At 44.0% G+C, this 17388-nt stretch overlaps 1 protein-coding gene across 3 annotated transcripts in view; it reads left to right on the top strand.

The window, feature by feature from the left end:
* The window catches only part of LOC119198384 (receptor-type tyrosine-protein phosphatase mu), an 86735-nt gene that overhangs the window by 31096 nt on the left and 38251 nt on the right, over positions 1–17388 (top strand). For all 3 annotated transcript variants that reach the window (XM_037455468.2, XM_037455466.2, XM_037455464.2), the window contains exons 3-14: positions 2597–2764; positions 3261–3370; positions 4243–4321; positions 4931–5046; positions 5795–5969; positions 7229–7341; positions 7500–7680; positions 12078–12231; positions 12469–12632; positions 12714–12823; positions 13173–13374; positions 13593–13695. In XM_037455468.2, coding sequence (XP_037311365.2) covers positions 2597–2764; positions 3261–3370; positions 4243–4321; positions 4931–5046; positions 5795–5969; positions 7229–7341; positions 7500–7680; positions 12078–12231; positions 12469–12632; positions 12714–12823; positions 13173–13374; positions 13593–13695 — 1675 coding nt within the window. The remainder of the gene's footprint in view (positions 1–2596; positions 2765–3260; positions 3371–4242; positions 4322–4930; positions 5047–5794; positions 5970–7228; positions 7342–7499; positions 7681–12077; positions 12232–12468; positions 12633–12713; positions 12824–13172; positions 13375–13592; positions 13696–17388) is intronic.

Raw genomic sequence — 17388 nt, 5'->3', positions numbered from 1 at the left:
GATGAATGGCCTATTAATCATATGAAGCTTTAGTAGCTATATAGAGGGATCCTCCTCTGTGTCTCACTCGGGTTTCCTCCCTTTTTTCCCCATTGAAGGGTTTTCATGTTTTGGGGACTTGATCCTGTGTCCATGTGAGGGTTTGGGCACAGAGGAGGTGACATGTAAAAAAGTATATAAAAAGTAAAAAGTATCATATACAACTGTTATATATAAAGATTACATATATATGGCGATGGTGGTGCATGGAGTAGTGTGATGTGCTGGGAGCTGCAAGGTTGGCGGATCGAATCCCGTCTGCTCCATGTGCCATGTCGAAGTGTCCCTGAGCAAGACACCTAAACCCTAATTGCTCCCCATGCAAAATGTAAGCTATGGGTTATAAGATAAATAACATGTAATATATATATATATATATATATATATATATATATATATCATATAATAAATATATCAATTTACACTGAGAGTGTCCCGGTTTTCAGATTTTTTAACTTGCAGTCACATCCTGAAATCCCTGCAGTAAACACAAAGACACAAAGACACATACAGCGGCAGGAAATGTGTGTGTTATTTGTGTAAATCTTTTCAATGCGCCGCAGCTGCCTCTCCTCACGTTTCAATATAACTCTGGTAATAGAATTACCCCCCACCATCTGTGTGTGTGTGTGTGTGTGTGTGTGTGTGTGTGTGTGTGTGTGTGTGTGTGTGTGTGCGGGCCAATGATATGTGATTGGTTTAGAGATGGCAGGGGTCATCCGTGATTGGCCAACATATGAGAGGAGGGCGGGAGGTTAACGAGAGAGAGAAACGCCAGGACACGATGGTCTTTGTTCATCATGTTTGAGGAGGAAACCGTCTCTGCCCCCATTGTTCATCTATTAATATAAATATATGTATGTATCAGTATATGTATATGTATATAGATTAGGGCTGTCAATAGATTTTAACAAATTAACTAATTCATCGCACATTTTAAAAATTATTAATCTCGATTAATGGGTTGTTGTTACAATGTTGTTGTTAATGAAGGTTTGTTTTTCTTAGCATAGTAGCTAACATAGCCTAGCAGCTAGCTTAGCCTAGCAGCTAGCTTAGCCTAGCAGTACTTTAAGTGGTCCGTTTTCCACTCACCCCCCTTCTGTTTGACACGTGGAGGAATTCCTCTGCACGGTTGCAACTCTGTTTATTTTACTTCCAATAAATAAAGCTCTCTCCATCTCGATGTAACCGACTGCAGCTAGCGGTCAACTTACCGCAAGTAAACAAACATACGTTAATTACGTTTAAATATTTTGTGTAGCTTGTCCTCTGTGGACATGAAGGCTTTGGAGGACAGTGAGTCTCAATAGTAGAGAGATTACTTGGACAAAAAAGTCAGCAACAACCAGTTTGCTCCTCAGCATTCCTCTGTTTTTAAGGAAACAGCTGGTACTCACACATGTTTTCATACAAACGCACACGACATGACCTATCGGTCAGGACAACACATAAAGACATGTGTGTCTTCATAGAAGAAATAAAGTAGAGGAAAAACAATCATTAAAATACTTCCTCCTCCTATGGGTTTTCTAATCGATTCTCCTCAAGGACCATTGATTTGCTAAGAAAACACATGCACACAAACCCACAGGTACACACATGCACACGTGTCTACACTCTTCTCACACTCACAAAACATTAGAATTATTATATTAACTATCATATCAATATAATAAATAACTACAAATGCATATACATAGATAACTTGTATGACTATAGTAACTATGGTAATGTTAACCCTATTCATAACTGCTGTTAGCGTGTTAGCAGCTGTTGGAGGATCATGTCAGATCTAATCTATCAGGTGGTCTTATTGAGCCATATATCACAAATTATACAAAATTCAAACTAAAGTCAAGGTCCGAGAGGAACCTGAATTTCAAAATAATACCCAAATAAAGTCACACAAAAATCATTCAAATGTCCAAGAGAGAAGCTTTTAACCATCTGAGTGACTGACAGCTGTATAACCAGTACTTTGCTGTTGTCATGGAGACGCCCTTCAACCCACCGACTCACAGTGTGCGTGTGTGTGTGTTTGTGTGTGCGTGTATGTGTCTCACAGTATTGATTTGAATTTCATAGAAACTTTAAAGAAAAGTGAACCCAGAGAGCTTGCTTGATTGACAGCTGTAGTCATGACACCAACACACTCTAATGAGGGAGCACTCACACACACACTCACACCCAGAAACAGAGACTAGGCTTTGAGTTGCAAAGCTGAAAAGTGAACGCTTTTATTCTGAAGTCTTCCAGTTCTATAGTTTCAATGGCTACAAAATGAGCAGTTTGCTCTCACACACACACAAACACACACACACACACACACACACACACACACACACACACACACACACAGTTTGTTTTAAATCTTTATTGATGATTAACTAAGTCTTCGGTTGTTTAGTTATTTTATCTTTTATTAGTTGTGATTTTATTTTGACGTCTCAGTAGTACATTACCCAAAGAGACACTCAAAAATCAGCCCATTTTATTATTTTGAAATATATGATTACTAATCGTGTACTTGAAAGAAATATTTTCCTGTGTGCAGGCTCCTCCTTCCTGTTTGTGAACACGTCGGGTCGGTACGGAGGTCAGCGCGCTCGCCTGCTGCTGCCCCCCCTCAAAGAGAATGACACGCACTGCGTCAGCTTCCTGTTTTACCAGGCAGGGGGAAGCGAGGGCAGCCCCCCCGCAAGCCTCAACGTCTACATTAAAGGTACAAATACTGCATTGTGGTAGTGAGGTACTGCAATATATACTGTCTCATTATACAACAGAACTGTAACATTTTTCGGCATCAAAGTTAAAAATACTGAGTACTTTACTATTGTACTACTGTACTGTAACACTACAACGTCTACATCAATGGTACAAATACTGTGTTGTAATACTACGGTCCTATACATATACTGCATCGTGGTACTACAGCACAGCAACATACTGTATATACCTCATAATACTCTTGGTGCGTTTGTGTGGAGGCGGAGCTCTGTGTCTGTGTGGAGGCGGAGCTCTGTGTTTGTGTGGAGGCGGAGCTCTGTGTCTGTGTGGAGGCGGAGCTCTGTGTCTGTGTGGAGGCGGAGCTCTCGGGTGTGTTTGTGTGGAGGCGGAGCTCTCGGGTGTGTTTGTGTGGAGGCGGAGCTCTGTGTCTGTGTGGAGGCGGAGCTCTCGGGTGTGTTTGTTTCAGCTCACAGTGTTCGTGTTTCCTGCAGAGAATAATAGTCCCCTCGGAGTTCCTGTGTTCAACTCATCAGGCCCTGTCTACCACATCTGGAAAGGGGTGGAGCTAGCAGTGTCCACCTTCTGGCCCAATTACTACCAGGTAACACACACCTGGCTGACCTGTTGTAAAGCTTCTTTAGACTGATCAGTTTTTGGCCTCAATTTACAAATAATTGCACAGTTTTAGGAGAATTAGTCAATATATTGTGTGTGTGTGTGACACCCCCTACCGCTGCATACACACACACTCACTCACTCACACACACACACACATACACACACACACTCACAAACAATACAACTGTGTTGTAAACAGGCTGCAATTACACCCCTCCCATCATCACAGCAGGCATCAGTAATTAGACGCACTGCCACGGCAACAACTGCCACCTCGTTAGAGTGACAGAGTTAACGAGAGAGAAAAGACTCAAACAGCTGAGCAGTGAAACAGGAAGTGAGCCCTGGCAGAAAGAGCAGGAAGGAGAGAAGAAGAATGAAGGGAAGAGGATTCGGAAGGAGGAGGACTTCCTGTTTCTGGGCGGCAACAAGAAGTGTGTGCCCCAGGTTTCCGTGGTGATATTACTGTGGAATGCACACACTCCCTTACACACACACACAGAGACACACACACAGACACGCACAAACAGAGTTCTGTATCAAGAACATTTGGGAGTTCAGAGTCCTAAGTATCTTAAACTAATTCAGTATACATATTTATACATAGATGTTACTACGGTTTCTGGTACACTCTCACAACACGACATGTGTTGAATTAGTACTAACACAAGAAGTGTGTATGATTTTAACACATCCACATTCTTCTTTTTACTTCTTACTTTTGCTACTTCTACTGTTAACGCTTATTCTAACACTGTCTCAACTAGTACTATTCATGGTACTCTGCTGCTAGTGCTGTCTCTAGTACTACTACCACTGCTGGTGTCACAGTGCTGATGGTGCTCTGTGTGGCAGGTGGTGTTCGAGGCGGTCAGCACTGGTCGCAAAGGGGTTCTGGCCATCAAGGACATCGTGCTGCAGGGACACCAGTGCAGTAAGTACACTCATCCCCTTTATAGAACCCTCTCCTAATTAGTTAACGAAGTTTGGCTTCTAATTGGATAACGATGTTTAAAGTTCAGCTGGCATCGTAAAATCAAGGTCAGAGAGTTAGTGTGTGTCTGTGTTTGTGTGTGAGCATAGAGACAGGGGAGCTCATTAAAATATAAATTGATTAGCATGGACTTTGATCCATCCGTCTACCAGCAAGTCTGTAGACTCGCATATTTCATGTTGCTTTGTTATTTGAACAACAAATTCAGAATGCAGAAAACACACACACTGGATGTGTGTCTGTGTTTTGTGTGTTGAATCTAGAGTAAACATCTTTGACCAGAAATTACCCACGGGAGGTTTTTACCCCAACACTGTCCAATGATGTGGAGGAATAAAAAAGGGGTTGAAAAGATACACACGTGTTGTCATACACTCAGAAAAACACACCTACTGAAACAGAGTTCATCCTCCACAATCCATCCACCAATTCGGATCCGTCAGCTTTTTGCAGAAAAGGGTTAGGCGATGCCACAGTGATATCAGTAGGGGGATGAGGTCATCAGTGTGTAACCTTTGACCCCTGTTGAGTGTGTTTGTGTGTCCTCAGTGAGCACCCCACACTTCCTGCACATTAAAGGCGTGGAGGTAAACGCCAGACAGACGGCGGCGTTTCACTGCACCGTCAACGGGAGACCTCAAAGCCACCTGCTGCTCCACCTCCAGGTAATAACTCATCAATAACCACCCATACTGATCAATAGGTATTAGAAACTGTCAATACTTCAATGACATTCAACAGTAGTTTGCACACTCTGTGTCACTATCCATTATACCTGGACTAGATATTAGGGCTGGGCGTTTTGTAAGATTCTGACTATCCCGGAATATTAAGGTATTTCCTTTTGAGTAAACGCATTTATTCATTGACCCCAAAAACGACCCTAGCTCCACAAACAGCTGTTGGCCAACTTGCTCACAACTGGCCGGCGAGTTAGCTCGTTAGCGTGCTAGCTTGTTAGCTCGTTAGCGTGCTGCCTTGTTAGCTCGTTAGCGTGCTAGCTTGTTTTGGCTGCTCGACAGACTTTGCAATAAATCCTTTTCTGATCTAACTTACGTTAGATTTATCAAAACTAAAACCCCTCCAAACAGACTCGGCTCCTCTCTGGGGCACAAGTTGTGTTGGTGCATCTCTGGTTGTTCCTCCTCTTTTCCGTGTTTTCATGTAGTAAACCTGCCGCCTGCCAAAGAGCAACTTCAGTTGTTAGTGGTGTAACACGGTGTGAGCGCTATGTGACAACCACACCGTACGGAGATCTCATAGCGCTGTACCGTTTGAAGCGGTGTACCTCGCAGCCCGAGTGACGAGCTCTTTTGTGGTGGTGTGACAGTACGGGTAATATTCCTGATATCACTTTCGACAAAAGCCTCAGCTAAATGAAGCATGTAAATGTACATCATTTTTTGTTTTTAGGGGATGGGCGGTCGCCAGGCGGTTGTCAGGGAAACGAAACCGGTAAACTCTCGGCGTTACGTGGCGAGCTTCGACGTGGAGAACACAACTAAAGGCGACTCTGGACGCTATCGCTGCATCGCCCAATCAGAGAAAGGCATTGCCGTATCCTCCTACGCTGACCTCACAGTCAAAGGTGAGTGTGGTTGTCTGATTGTTGAAATGTCATTTTTAATATTCATATTATTTTCTCTTGTTTTAATTTTTAAGACCTAACTAGCTAGCAAGGTAGCATGTCTATGGACTGGTTCAAGGGGAACCTGAGCCAGCCCCTACTCATCTCTCTCTCTCTCTCTCTCTCTCTTAATGTCTCTCTCTCTCCATGTCCCGCGCTCTCCTTCTCTGTCCCCTCTCTTGTCTTCTCTCTCTCTCTCTCTTCTTCAGATCAAGCAGCAGATTGTCAAATTATTATTTGAAATGATTGTGGTTATACGGGGGAACACTTTTATTAAAGCTATACTTCAACATAGAAACATGATTTGAAGCTTAAAATGTATGAAAAAGTCTTGACTTTATTGAGCCGAAAGGGGATACGCATACCTCCAACGGCTTTCTTCTAATCATAGTTCAAGTTTTTGAAAAATGTGAGCTCCAATGCCTTTGGTGTCTTTTATATTTCACTTTTGTTCGTTGTGTTGGCAGATGTGTTCCTCATATGTACCTAGTTTGGTTCCTCATGTGGTTCCTCATGTGTACCTTATGTAGTTCTTCATGTACATCATATGGTTCCTCATGTGGTTCCCCATATGCACCCGTTTAGTTCCTCATATGTACACCATGTGGTTCCTCAAATGTACCTTCTATAATTTATCATTTGTACATAATATGGTTCCTCATGTTCCTCATGTTTGCTCCCATTTCATAGGGTTCCTCATTTCTATCTCATATGGTCGGTGTTTTGTGTATGTTTGTGTGTGTTATGTGTGTGCGTCAGAGATGGTCAGATCGATAGCTTGTCTGATTTCTCTGCAAACACACACACAGTGACAAGTGAGAAGGTGTTTCTCGGTCACGTGACCCGACACATATCCTACAATCCCCAGCGGCTAAACCCCTGATTGAACTGTCACTCAAACTGTGTGCTGTGCATATGAGACACACACACAGGTGAGCATCAACCTGAGCATCAGACCATAAACATGCATTGTTACACACCTGTGTGCGCGTGTGTGTCTGGTGAAGTGGGTCAGGTGGATGGAGAGCATAACCACAAGGGCTTCTGGGTAATGGAATCCAGTTTTGCTGCAATTCGCCGAAGGTCACTAATATCAATGAACTTGTTAACGTCTTCCTGCTTCGATAAGAGATCAGCTGGGTCAGTGTGTGTCAGTGTGTGTATGTTTGTGTGTGTGAGAGAAAGACAGAGAACTGATCCTGGTCCTGTCTGCCTTTTAGAGCCCCCAGTACCGATCGCCCCTCCCCAGCTGACGGCGGTGGGTGCCACCTATCTGTGGATCCAACTTAACGCCAACTCGATCAATGGAGACGGGCCGATCGTTGAGAGAGAGGTGACTATTGATGAGATGTTGATCTGGTAAAGATATCATGGTATGTTCCAAAAGGTCTGTGGCATCTCTTGGTCTGGAATGAGGTTGAATGTTCCTTGAGCTTTAGAGATCTTTTCTAGGGGTCTCTGGTGGATCATCATCACACATCTGTCTCTCAGGTGGAGTACCGGACGATGTCGGGCATGCTGATCGACACCACGCCCGTCGATAAGCCCACTCATAAGATTGGACACCTGGACCCCGACACGCAGTACGAGATAAGTGTGCTGCTGACCAGGCCTCTGGAGGGAGGCACCGGCGGTCCTGGACCAACCCTCCGAGCCAGGACCAAGTGTGCAGGTGAGTCAGGTCACATGTTGTGAGCTCTCTCCGCGGTGATGAATGCTAGCAGTTAACTGGCTCGGCTACACCCACACTGAGGTCATTAATGGCGGGGTTGTTAGCGTAGCATGCTGTGCTAGCCCGCCTTAGTGCTGAGCTCATCAGGTGGCTAATGGCTAATCTTAAATTCATTAAAGCTGGGAGTCGGGCTACGACTCGTTAGCGCTGCGCTCATTATCTCCTAATGGCTGCAGTGTACACATCAGCGTGGCATGCTAGCTGTTTATCTCATTCATCTCCTGACTGAACACACACACATGTAATGCTGTGTGTGTGTGTGTGTGTGTTCCCCGTGGGTGCAAACAAACAGCATTTGATTAGGACATTTTGCTAATTACACAGGTGCAACAATCTGACTGCTGCTGCAGTTTTCACTTCTTCACAATTAACTGTTGTATTTAAAGGAGCTTTAAAAGATTTATTCATAATCAAGGATACAGATGTCTGTTATAATTTGATATATATCATTTGTACATCATGGTTTTGTCAAGTTTACAACATACAGAAAACCACGGGACACAGTTTTTAAGCAAATAGCAAACAAACAATAGAAAGAATGACCCTAACACAATGTTAAAAAGATAAACAAATCTAATGCATTTTGACATTAAAACCTGATTACAGTTTATATCTTCTTAAACATTATGTTTCAACTCTGCCTTAACACAGGGTTAGGGGTATTATTAATATTATTATTTCTACTTTAATGAGATGATTCGAGCTGCACTGTAAATTGTAATTTTAATTGATTTGTGTAATGCTACAGATCCCAGGTCTGCTCTTAAAGGACAGAACTGTGTCAGGTCTCCACACGTCTCCTGTTAGACCTGCTGCAACATGACTTCAGCACCTCTCAGGGTGCTGACCCCCCTCAGTTGTCATGGAAACACAGCTACACCACCCCTCATCTCCAGAGACCTCCAACCACACCCCCCCCCCCCCCCCCAAGGCTGCATACCACACACCGACTCCATTTACAGGGAGTCAAACCTTTAAGACAACAAGCATTTCAAAAAAGCTCAAACACAATCCTAATATTAAATCCTAAAATTAAAATAACCGTATATTAAATACAATAATAACAAACCAAAAAACAAAACAACATAACAACAAAAAAATGTTGTTATGATACACATTTGTTGTCATTTAAAATATGATCAATGTTGAGTATCAATTAACCTCTCGCCGTTAATTGATACAAGGAATTATGAAGTTTACCTTCCTGCAAACTCGCTTTTCAGTGGAATTTGTGGTTTTGAAATCCAAGTAGGTCATCCACATGAATGGTGAAGCTCTGAAGAGTTTTATTGGGGTCAACCTGCCCGCCAGCATTTCTGAGATTGCACGAGGAGAAAAGGTGGTGTTTTAAAACTTCTTTGATGCGATGTTATGAGCCTCGGCCAATCAGCACTGAGATCTCTACAGAATCTTCATTTCCTTCAACCTTTCATCCTTTCTCTCCAAATGAGTGCGTTCCAAAGCCTCTCTGCGACATCTTTTGTCAACAAGCGACTTTCCCTGTGTTTTTGGAGACGTGTTGCTCTGCACTTCCTGTCCTCAGCAGTCAGAGAGGAGATCCGCACTTCTCCGTCCACACTGAACATGAATTGCCATTCGCGAAGCTTCCACTGATCCTACAGCGACCGTTACCGGTTCTCATGACCTACGGCCCCCAGAAAGGAGGGACAGGGGGTTCTTTTGGGGGGGAGGTCATATATGAGGTTTCTCAACGTGCTTTAGGAGCTTCCAGAGATGTTGATGTGGTTATTGTGGTCCAAAGGTCAAAACGTTTTAGTGATTCTTAATTAGATTCTGGTGGTCCTTAATGTGGTTCTAGTGCTCCTTGATGAGAGTCTGTTAGTCCTTTATGTGGTTCTAACGGTCCCTGATGTGGTTCTGGTGTCATGGAATGACATGTAATGTAATGATGCTCCAGGTGAATTCATCGGGATCCATAAAAGAAAACAGAATAAGTGTGTCAGTGAGATTGCTCCTTTGTTGTAACCTCCGCCCGCTGGGACTGTCAGCAGATTAAAACAAACGCTCCTCTGGGATCAACAGCAGGAAACATGAAGAAGGGAAGTCCTATGTGTGTGTGATTGACAGCCAAGCCAAGCAGAGCCCAGTGTCACACACACACACACACACACACACACACACAGTGTTATGATGTTCGCTCTGATAATTTGTCTCCAACTCACTTTTATTTATTCATTTTACTTCCCATAAATTATGAACCAGTTTCTGTTGGGTGTGTGTGTGTGTGTGGGGGGGGGGGGGGGTGGGGGTGTGTTCATGTTTAATAATGAATCATTGTGTCCATCAAACAAGCTTTAAGACTTAGAGCTTAGTGAGGCGACTCTGCGTGGTGGCAGATAAACAGAAAGTCACATCATCTAACATTCTGTCATCAAAGTCACATTTATACTAAAGAAAGAATGATAATGTTACATTTAAAGACGTTTAATGTCTTAACAAATTTCTAAATGTGTGATTAATTAGTTATTAGTTATTGATCTGTGATCCATCATTATTACAGAAAGCATGATAACGCACAGAATAAAAGTAAGATGACTTTATATTTCTGAGACTCTTCTCAGTAAATATTAATGAAGAGAGTTTCTCTCTCAGTGAGGTCAGCAATGGTCATAAAAGATAAAAACACATTTCTGTGAGTGTGTGTCTGTTAACATCCATTAAAGTGTGTGTGGTGTTTGTCAAGGCTTTTAAAAAATAGCATATCAATATTTCACTCTTTTTTCTCTTTTCACCTCAGATCTTCACGCTCTGCTCTCCCTAAAAACATTTTGCTTCTCCTCCTGCGGTTTACATGTTTATTAATTTTTCTCTGTTTCGGTGAACTAATGCTAATGCTAGCATTCCACTGACAACCACTGAGCTAATGCTAGCATCCCACTGCTGACCTACAAGCTAATGCTAATGCTAGCATTCCATTGACAACTAATGAGCGAACGCTAGCATCCCACTGATGACCTACGAGCTAATGCTAGCATTCCATTGACAACTAATTAGCGAACGCTAGCATCCCACTGATGACCTACGAGCTAATGCTAATGCTAGCATTCCATTGACAACTAATGAGCGAACGCTAGCATCCCACTGATGACCTACGAGCTAACGCTAATGCTAGCATCCCACTGATAACCTACGAGCTAACGCTAATGCTAGCATTCCATTGACAACTAATGAGCGAACGCTAGCATCCCACTGATGACCTACGAGCTAACGCTAATGCTACATTGAGAACCTTAGTTGATCGTCTCCATCTAAGAAACCACCGTACTTATAATATCCAGAGATAGTCCTCCTCTCTCTGCTTCCTCCTTAGCTTCATCTTCATCACTACACCAAAAACGAGGTTGACCTTGAGTAGTTCCTCAAGGTTCTTATCTGTACTTTTATAACGTTTTGTTGGAAAATACCTGATGACATCGTCAGCGCTATGTCGGGGTCTGATTTAAATGTCATGTGAAAAATGATGGGATGAAACCATGGCAACCACAGACACACAGACTCAGACACACACACTTGCACAAATACATTGGGAGAGTGGTAGGATTTTATGTGATAGGATTCTCTCCCCTCAGGAATTATGGGTAATAGAATCCACCTCAGTCCCCTGCCCCCTCCTCTTGACCCACGACCCCATTGTCACTGCAGGGAGGTCTCAGTGTGTGTGTGTTTCTTCCATTTAGCTCAACGTCATCCAACAATCGAGGTGGAGAAAAAGTGGCCTCATTGTATCCTGCTGAAACCTCAGTGTGTGTGTGTGCGTCAATGTGTGCGTGTGTGTTTAGCTCAATAACAGGAAGAGAGAAGTTTCTTTTCAGCCAAAATCAAACACACGCTGACAAACATGAAACCCGACAAAGAAAAAGAAAGGTATTGTTCATTGGCTGAAGAAAAACCCATGAAACACACACACACACACACAGGTGTAAGAGGAGAAATTGCTCCTTCCTGCTCTCATCTATCATTCTCTCTCTGAGTGGATCGCTGTCTGCCATCTTGATGTACAGCACTTAGATTGGCCACAACAAAGACAGAGTGTGTGTGTGTGTGTGTGTGTGTGTGACTGTTCCTTTAATCTCTTCTGTCTTTGTGTCTCTGGTCAGTTCAACTTATTTTCCTCACTTCATCTGTCGCACCTGTAGATCACATGACCCTGTAGATCACATGACCCTATCCATCACATGACCCTATCCATCACATGCCTGGGGACTGGACTCTAGACTCTGGACTCTGGACTTAAAGAGACGGAGACTCACAGGATGATTTCAGAGCCTCGGATGATGTCATCACACGTAGATGATGGAGGTTCCTTGTGTCTCCAGATCCGATGCACGGCCCCCGGCGTCTGGAGGTTGGGGACATTCAGTCCAAACAGCTGACGCTCCGATGGGAACCGTTCGGTTACAACGTGACCCGCTGCCACAGCTACAACCTGACGGTGCTGTACCACTACGGACCAGCAGGGACCGCCAGCAGGTACACCCCGGGACAGACATGGGGGCAGAGGGAGGACACGGGTACAGACAAGGAGGGACAGACAGGGGGAGGACACCAGGTACCGTCAAGGAGGGGCAGACAGGTAGAAACCGGGACAGAGAGGGGGATACAGGGGGAGGCGTACTTCTTCTAAAGAGAAGTACAGACATTGAAGGAAAGGTGGAGGACACCAGGTAAAGACAATAATGACCCTAAACCCGTCCTGTGGTCCTGCAGCGAGTCAGTGAAGGAGGAGGTGGTGTACGACACCCTGAGCTCCGTCCCGCAGCACATTGTACGAAGCGTCCCTCCCTTTACCAACATCAGCCTGAGACTCGTCCTCAGCAACCCAGAGGGACGCAAGGAGAGCGAGGAGCTGCTGGTGCTGACGGACGAGGACGGTACGAAAGACAACTTTAAAGTCTCTGTTTTCTAACTCGTCAAAGAGTGAAAGTCAAATAAACCAAATGTCTCGGTCTCAGTGCCTGGAGCCGTCCCGCTGGACTCCGTCCTCGGCAGCAGCTACGAGCAGCAGATCAGTCTCAGCTGGAGAGAACCACTGCAGACCTTCGGCCTCATCCGGCAGTATGAGGTACACCACAACATTTCCCCTCAACATCTGTCCTCTCCATCTGTCCCATCCACATCTGTCCTCTCCATCTGTCCCATCCACATCTGTCCTCTCTGTCTGTCCCCTCAGCATCTGTCCTCTCCATCTGTCCCATCCACATCTGTCCTCTCCATCTGTCCCATCCACATCTGTCCTCTCCATCTGTCCCATCCACATCTGTCCTCTCTGTCTGTCCCCTCAGCATCTGTCCTCTCCATCTGTCCCATCCACATCTGTCCTCTCCATCTGTCCCCTCAGCATCTGTCCTCTCCATCTGTCCTCTCTGTCTGTCCCTTTACGTTCATAATAAATACGTCGTGGTTCTCCTCAGGTCTCCTACAATGCCTTGAGCTCCTTCGACACAGAGTTTGACTTGTCCAATCAGAGCGGCATGGTGTTCAAACCGGCCAATGATACGAGCCACGTGTTCAGTGGGCTCTACCCAGGCTCCACCTACTCCTTCAAAATAAGAGCTTCCACCGTCAAAGGCTTCGGGCCTCCGGTCAGCACTCAGTTCACTACAAAGATCTCAGGTGAGTCCCTCAGGACGTCCCACTAGGAGCCCTAATCAATGTCTCATATTAGAGTCTGCTCCAAGCCACAAGGACAAAACATGAATATTCTACATGGTTCTGAGAAAAGGATTAAAAATCTAGCATGACACCTCCTTCTCCTCTTACTCCTCCTATTCCTCCTCTTCTCCCCCAACCCCTTCCTATTCCTTCCTCCTCATTGTCCTCCTCCTCCTCAGCTCCTCTGATGCCGGCCTATGATCACGAGTCTCCTCTGAATCAAACCGACTCCTCCGTGACAATTCTACTGAAACCGGCTCAGAGCAGAGGAGCTCCTGTCAGGTAACACAAACACACACGAATACTACACACATCATATGTACAATCTGTGTATCATATTAAACATATTAACTTCTAATTATCCATTTTGTTATTTCGCGCATAATTATCTTTAATAAAAGAGAATTACCTTTAAACCTTTGATTACATGACATAGAAGTAATCAGACTTCGTTATTGTCCCTTGAATGTTTACACGTGGATATTAAACAAACATTGGGCTTTGGGGGGGGTGGAGGGCAGTTACCACGGTAACTGTCGTCATGTCAACAGCCGTAACTGGGGATTCAGTTAATTAACCATCAGCAGGCGGCGCTAATCAGAGGCTAGTGCTAACACCAAGGATTAACAAGGGATTAACATCTGATGTGTCAATCACACACACACACACACACACACACACAGACACACACACACAAGAGGTTTGTTACATTCTGGTTAGCTGGTGGTTAATTACAGGTTCAGTTACGGGTCAGTTATACGTTTTAGGTTAGTTACAGGGTAATTTCGGGCTGGTTACGGTTAGTTACATTAGGGGTAAAGGCGGGAACGTGCTTCACTTCATGGTTCTAAAAGGCTTTTAATAATAGCAGAATTATGCTCTGATGCAGGTAGGGTGCAGGTAGCAGACCAATCACAGCCTTGCAGCCTGCGTGAGCTCACGTAGCTTTTGACGCAAGTTTAGCAAGAGGCTCTTTGTGCGTGTCCTTGTGTTTCTCTGAAAACACAGAAGCATAAACAAACATAAATAAATGCTTTAGGGGTTAATTTCATGTTAGGTACATGTTAGTTACATACTAGTTACAGGTTAATTACTAGTAGTAGTAGAGTTTTTAATTCTCTGAATAGAGAATTGTTCTATAATTGTTTGTGTTAGACTTTCTGAGTCCATCCACACATGATGGCTTAATTACTAAGAATACTTAGAAGTATAATAGAACACGCGACTGGTGGTAAATATTCAGGTGTCCTGGGAGAAAAGAAAGAAGAAAATGGATCATTTCAAGTGGATTTATGGTTTTCTTTTCATGCAGGAACAAGAGAAGGTTTGTGTGTGTGTGTGTGTGTGTGTGTGTGTATTTGCGTGTGTGTTTAAATGTGTGTCTGTTTGTGTCAAAACGTGTGGTGTGTTAATTGACATGATGGTTTTTGTAAAATCCATCAGACCGAACAGATGCTGCTCGGAGATACAATTACATGTTTGTGTGTATTTATATTTCACTTTACTTTTGTCTCTTCTGACACAAGACTGAGTTTTGCCCCTCGGGCGCCACAACACCCACACACAATGTACAACTCACACTCATTTATAGGAGCCTCAAATAAGACAAAAGGTGTTGCCGCTAGCGACCTGCAGCTGTAATCAGATTATTGTCACACAAACACACACAGACACAAGTGCTGCAGCGTGAAGAAATGTGATTTGAGACGGTTTGTCAAAAAAATAGAGAGAAAGAAAAGACATGAAAACAGAGAGTTGAGGGGGATGAGAGAGAAAAAATGGTGAGAATGAAGAAATGATTGCATTTTTCTTTTTTATGCTCTTTTCTGTGGAGTATTAAAACAATACAGATACTGTGTGTGTGTGTGAGTGTGTGTAAGTCCATGTTTACGTTCGTATGTTTTACAGAGTGTGTCTGTCTTCCTGTCGTCATTTGGTTCTATGTCCAGCAGACAATACTGCAGTTTCAAACCAACCATGTGTGTGTGTGTGTGTGTGTGTGTGTGTGTGTGTCGGTGTGTGTACGTCGGTGTGTGTGTGTGTATGTCGGTGTGTGTGTGTGTGTGTGTATGTGTCGGTGTGTGTATGTCGGTGTGTGTGTGTGTGTGTGTCGGTGGGTGTGTGTGTGTGTATGTGTCGATGTGTGTATGTCGGTGTGTGTGTGTGTGTGTGTCGATGTGTGTATGTCGATGTGTGTGTGTGTCGGTGTGTGTGTGTATGTGTCGATGTGTGTATGTCGGTGTGTGTGTGTGTGTGTGTCGATGTGTGTATGTCTATGTGTGTGTGTGTCGGTGTGTGTGTGTGTGTGTGTATGTGTCGATGTGTGTATGTCGGTGTGTGTGTGTATGGGTCGATGTGTGTATGTCGGTGTGTGTGTGTGTGTGTCGATGTGTGTATGTCGATGTGTGTGTGTGTCGGTGTGTGTGTGTGTGTGTATGTGTCGATGTGTGTATGTCGGTGTGTGTGTGTGTGTGTCGATGTGTGTATGTCGATGTGTGTGTGTCGGTGTGTGTGTGTGTGTGTATGTGTCGATGTGTGTATGTCGATGTGTGTGTGTGTCGGTGTGTGTGTGTGTGTGTATGTGTCGATGTGTGTATGTCGGTGTGTGTGTGTGTGTGTGTCGATGTGTGTATGTCGATGTGTGTGTGTGTCGGTGTGTGTGTGTGTGTGTGTGTATGTGTCCATGTGTGTATGTCGGTGTGTGTGTGTGTGTGTCGATGTGTGTATGTCGGTGTGTGTGTGTGTCGGTGTGTGTGTGTTTGTGTATGTGTCGATGTGTGTATGTCGGTGTGTGTGTGTGTGTGTATGTGTCGATGTGTGTATGTCGGTGTGTGTGTGTGTGTGTGTGTGTCGGTGTGTGTGTGTGTGTGTATGTGTCGATGTGTGTATGTCGGTGTGTGTGTGTATGTGTCGATGTGTGTATGTCGGTGTGTGTGATATATGACTGCTGTCCAAACTGTAGTTTCAGGGAAAAACACAACTATTGTTTCTAACGTTTCCCCCGGGACTCAAACGCTGATGAAAGCTCTCTGTGCTGCTTTCAGGTACTGTGAGGTGTGTGTGAGGCTCTAAAATCACTGTGTGCGTATGAATCTCAAATACACAACGTCAGTGTGGACAAGAGAACATCTGTCCTCCTTCTGCTGGCTTGTCTTTGGTCTCAATATGTCTGCAGAGCGCATAAAGCATCTTGAGCTTTTAAGATTTTCATCAAGCTACAAGACTTCAGTCAGTAGAGTCCATGTAGAGTCAGTAGAGTCCATGTAGAGTCAGTAGTTTATGTAGAGTCAGTAGAGTCCATGTAGTCAGTAGTTTACATAGAGTCAGTAGAGTCCATGTAGAGTTAGTAGTTTATGTAGAGTCGGTAGAGTCCATGTAGAGTTAGTAGTTTATGTAGAGTCAGTAGTTTACATAGAGTCAGTAGAGTCCATGTAGAGTTAGTAGTTTATGTAGTCAGTAGAGTCCATGTAGTCAGTAGAGTCCATGTAGTCAGTAGAGTTCATGTAGAGTCAGTAGTTTACATATTGTCAGTAGAGTCCATGTAGAGTCAGTAGTTTACACAGAGTCAGTCGAGTTCATGTAGAGTCAGTAGTTTACATAGAGTCAGTAGAGTCCATGTAGAGTTAGTAGTTTATGTAGAGTCAGTAGAGTCCATGTAGAGTCAGTAGTTTACATATTGTCAGTAGAGTCCATTTAGAGTTAGTAGTTTATGTAGAGTCAGTAGAGTCAGTAGTTTACATAGAGTCAGTAGAGTCCATGTAGAGTTAGTAGTTTATGTAGTCAGTAGAGTCCATGTAGTCAGTAGAGTCCATGTAGTCAGTAGAGTTCATGTAGAGTCAGTAGTTTACATATTGTCAGTAGAGTCCATGTAGAGTCAGTAGTTTACACAGAGTCAGTCGAGTTCATGTAGAGTCAGTAGTTTACATAGAGTCAGTAGAGTCCATGTAGTCAGTAGTTTACATAGAGTCAGTAGAG

This window comes from Pungitius pungitius, chromosome 19 (assembly GCF_949316345.1).
Source record: "Pungitius pungitius chromosome 19, fPunPun2.1, whole genome shotgun sequence".
In the NCBI taxonomy this organism is placed as follows: domain Eukaryota; kingdom Metazoa; phylum Chordata; class Actinopteri; order Perciformes; family Gasterosteidae; genus Pungitius; species Pungitius pungitius.
The sequence above is the reverse complement of the archived record's forward strand: the minus strand, read 5'-3'. Positions and strand labels throughout refer to the sequence as shown.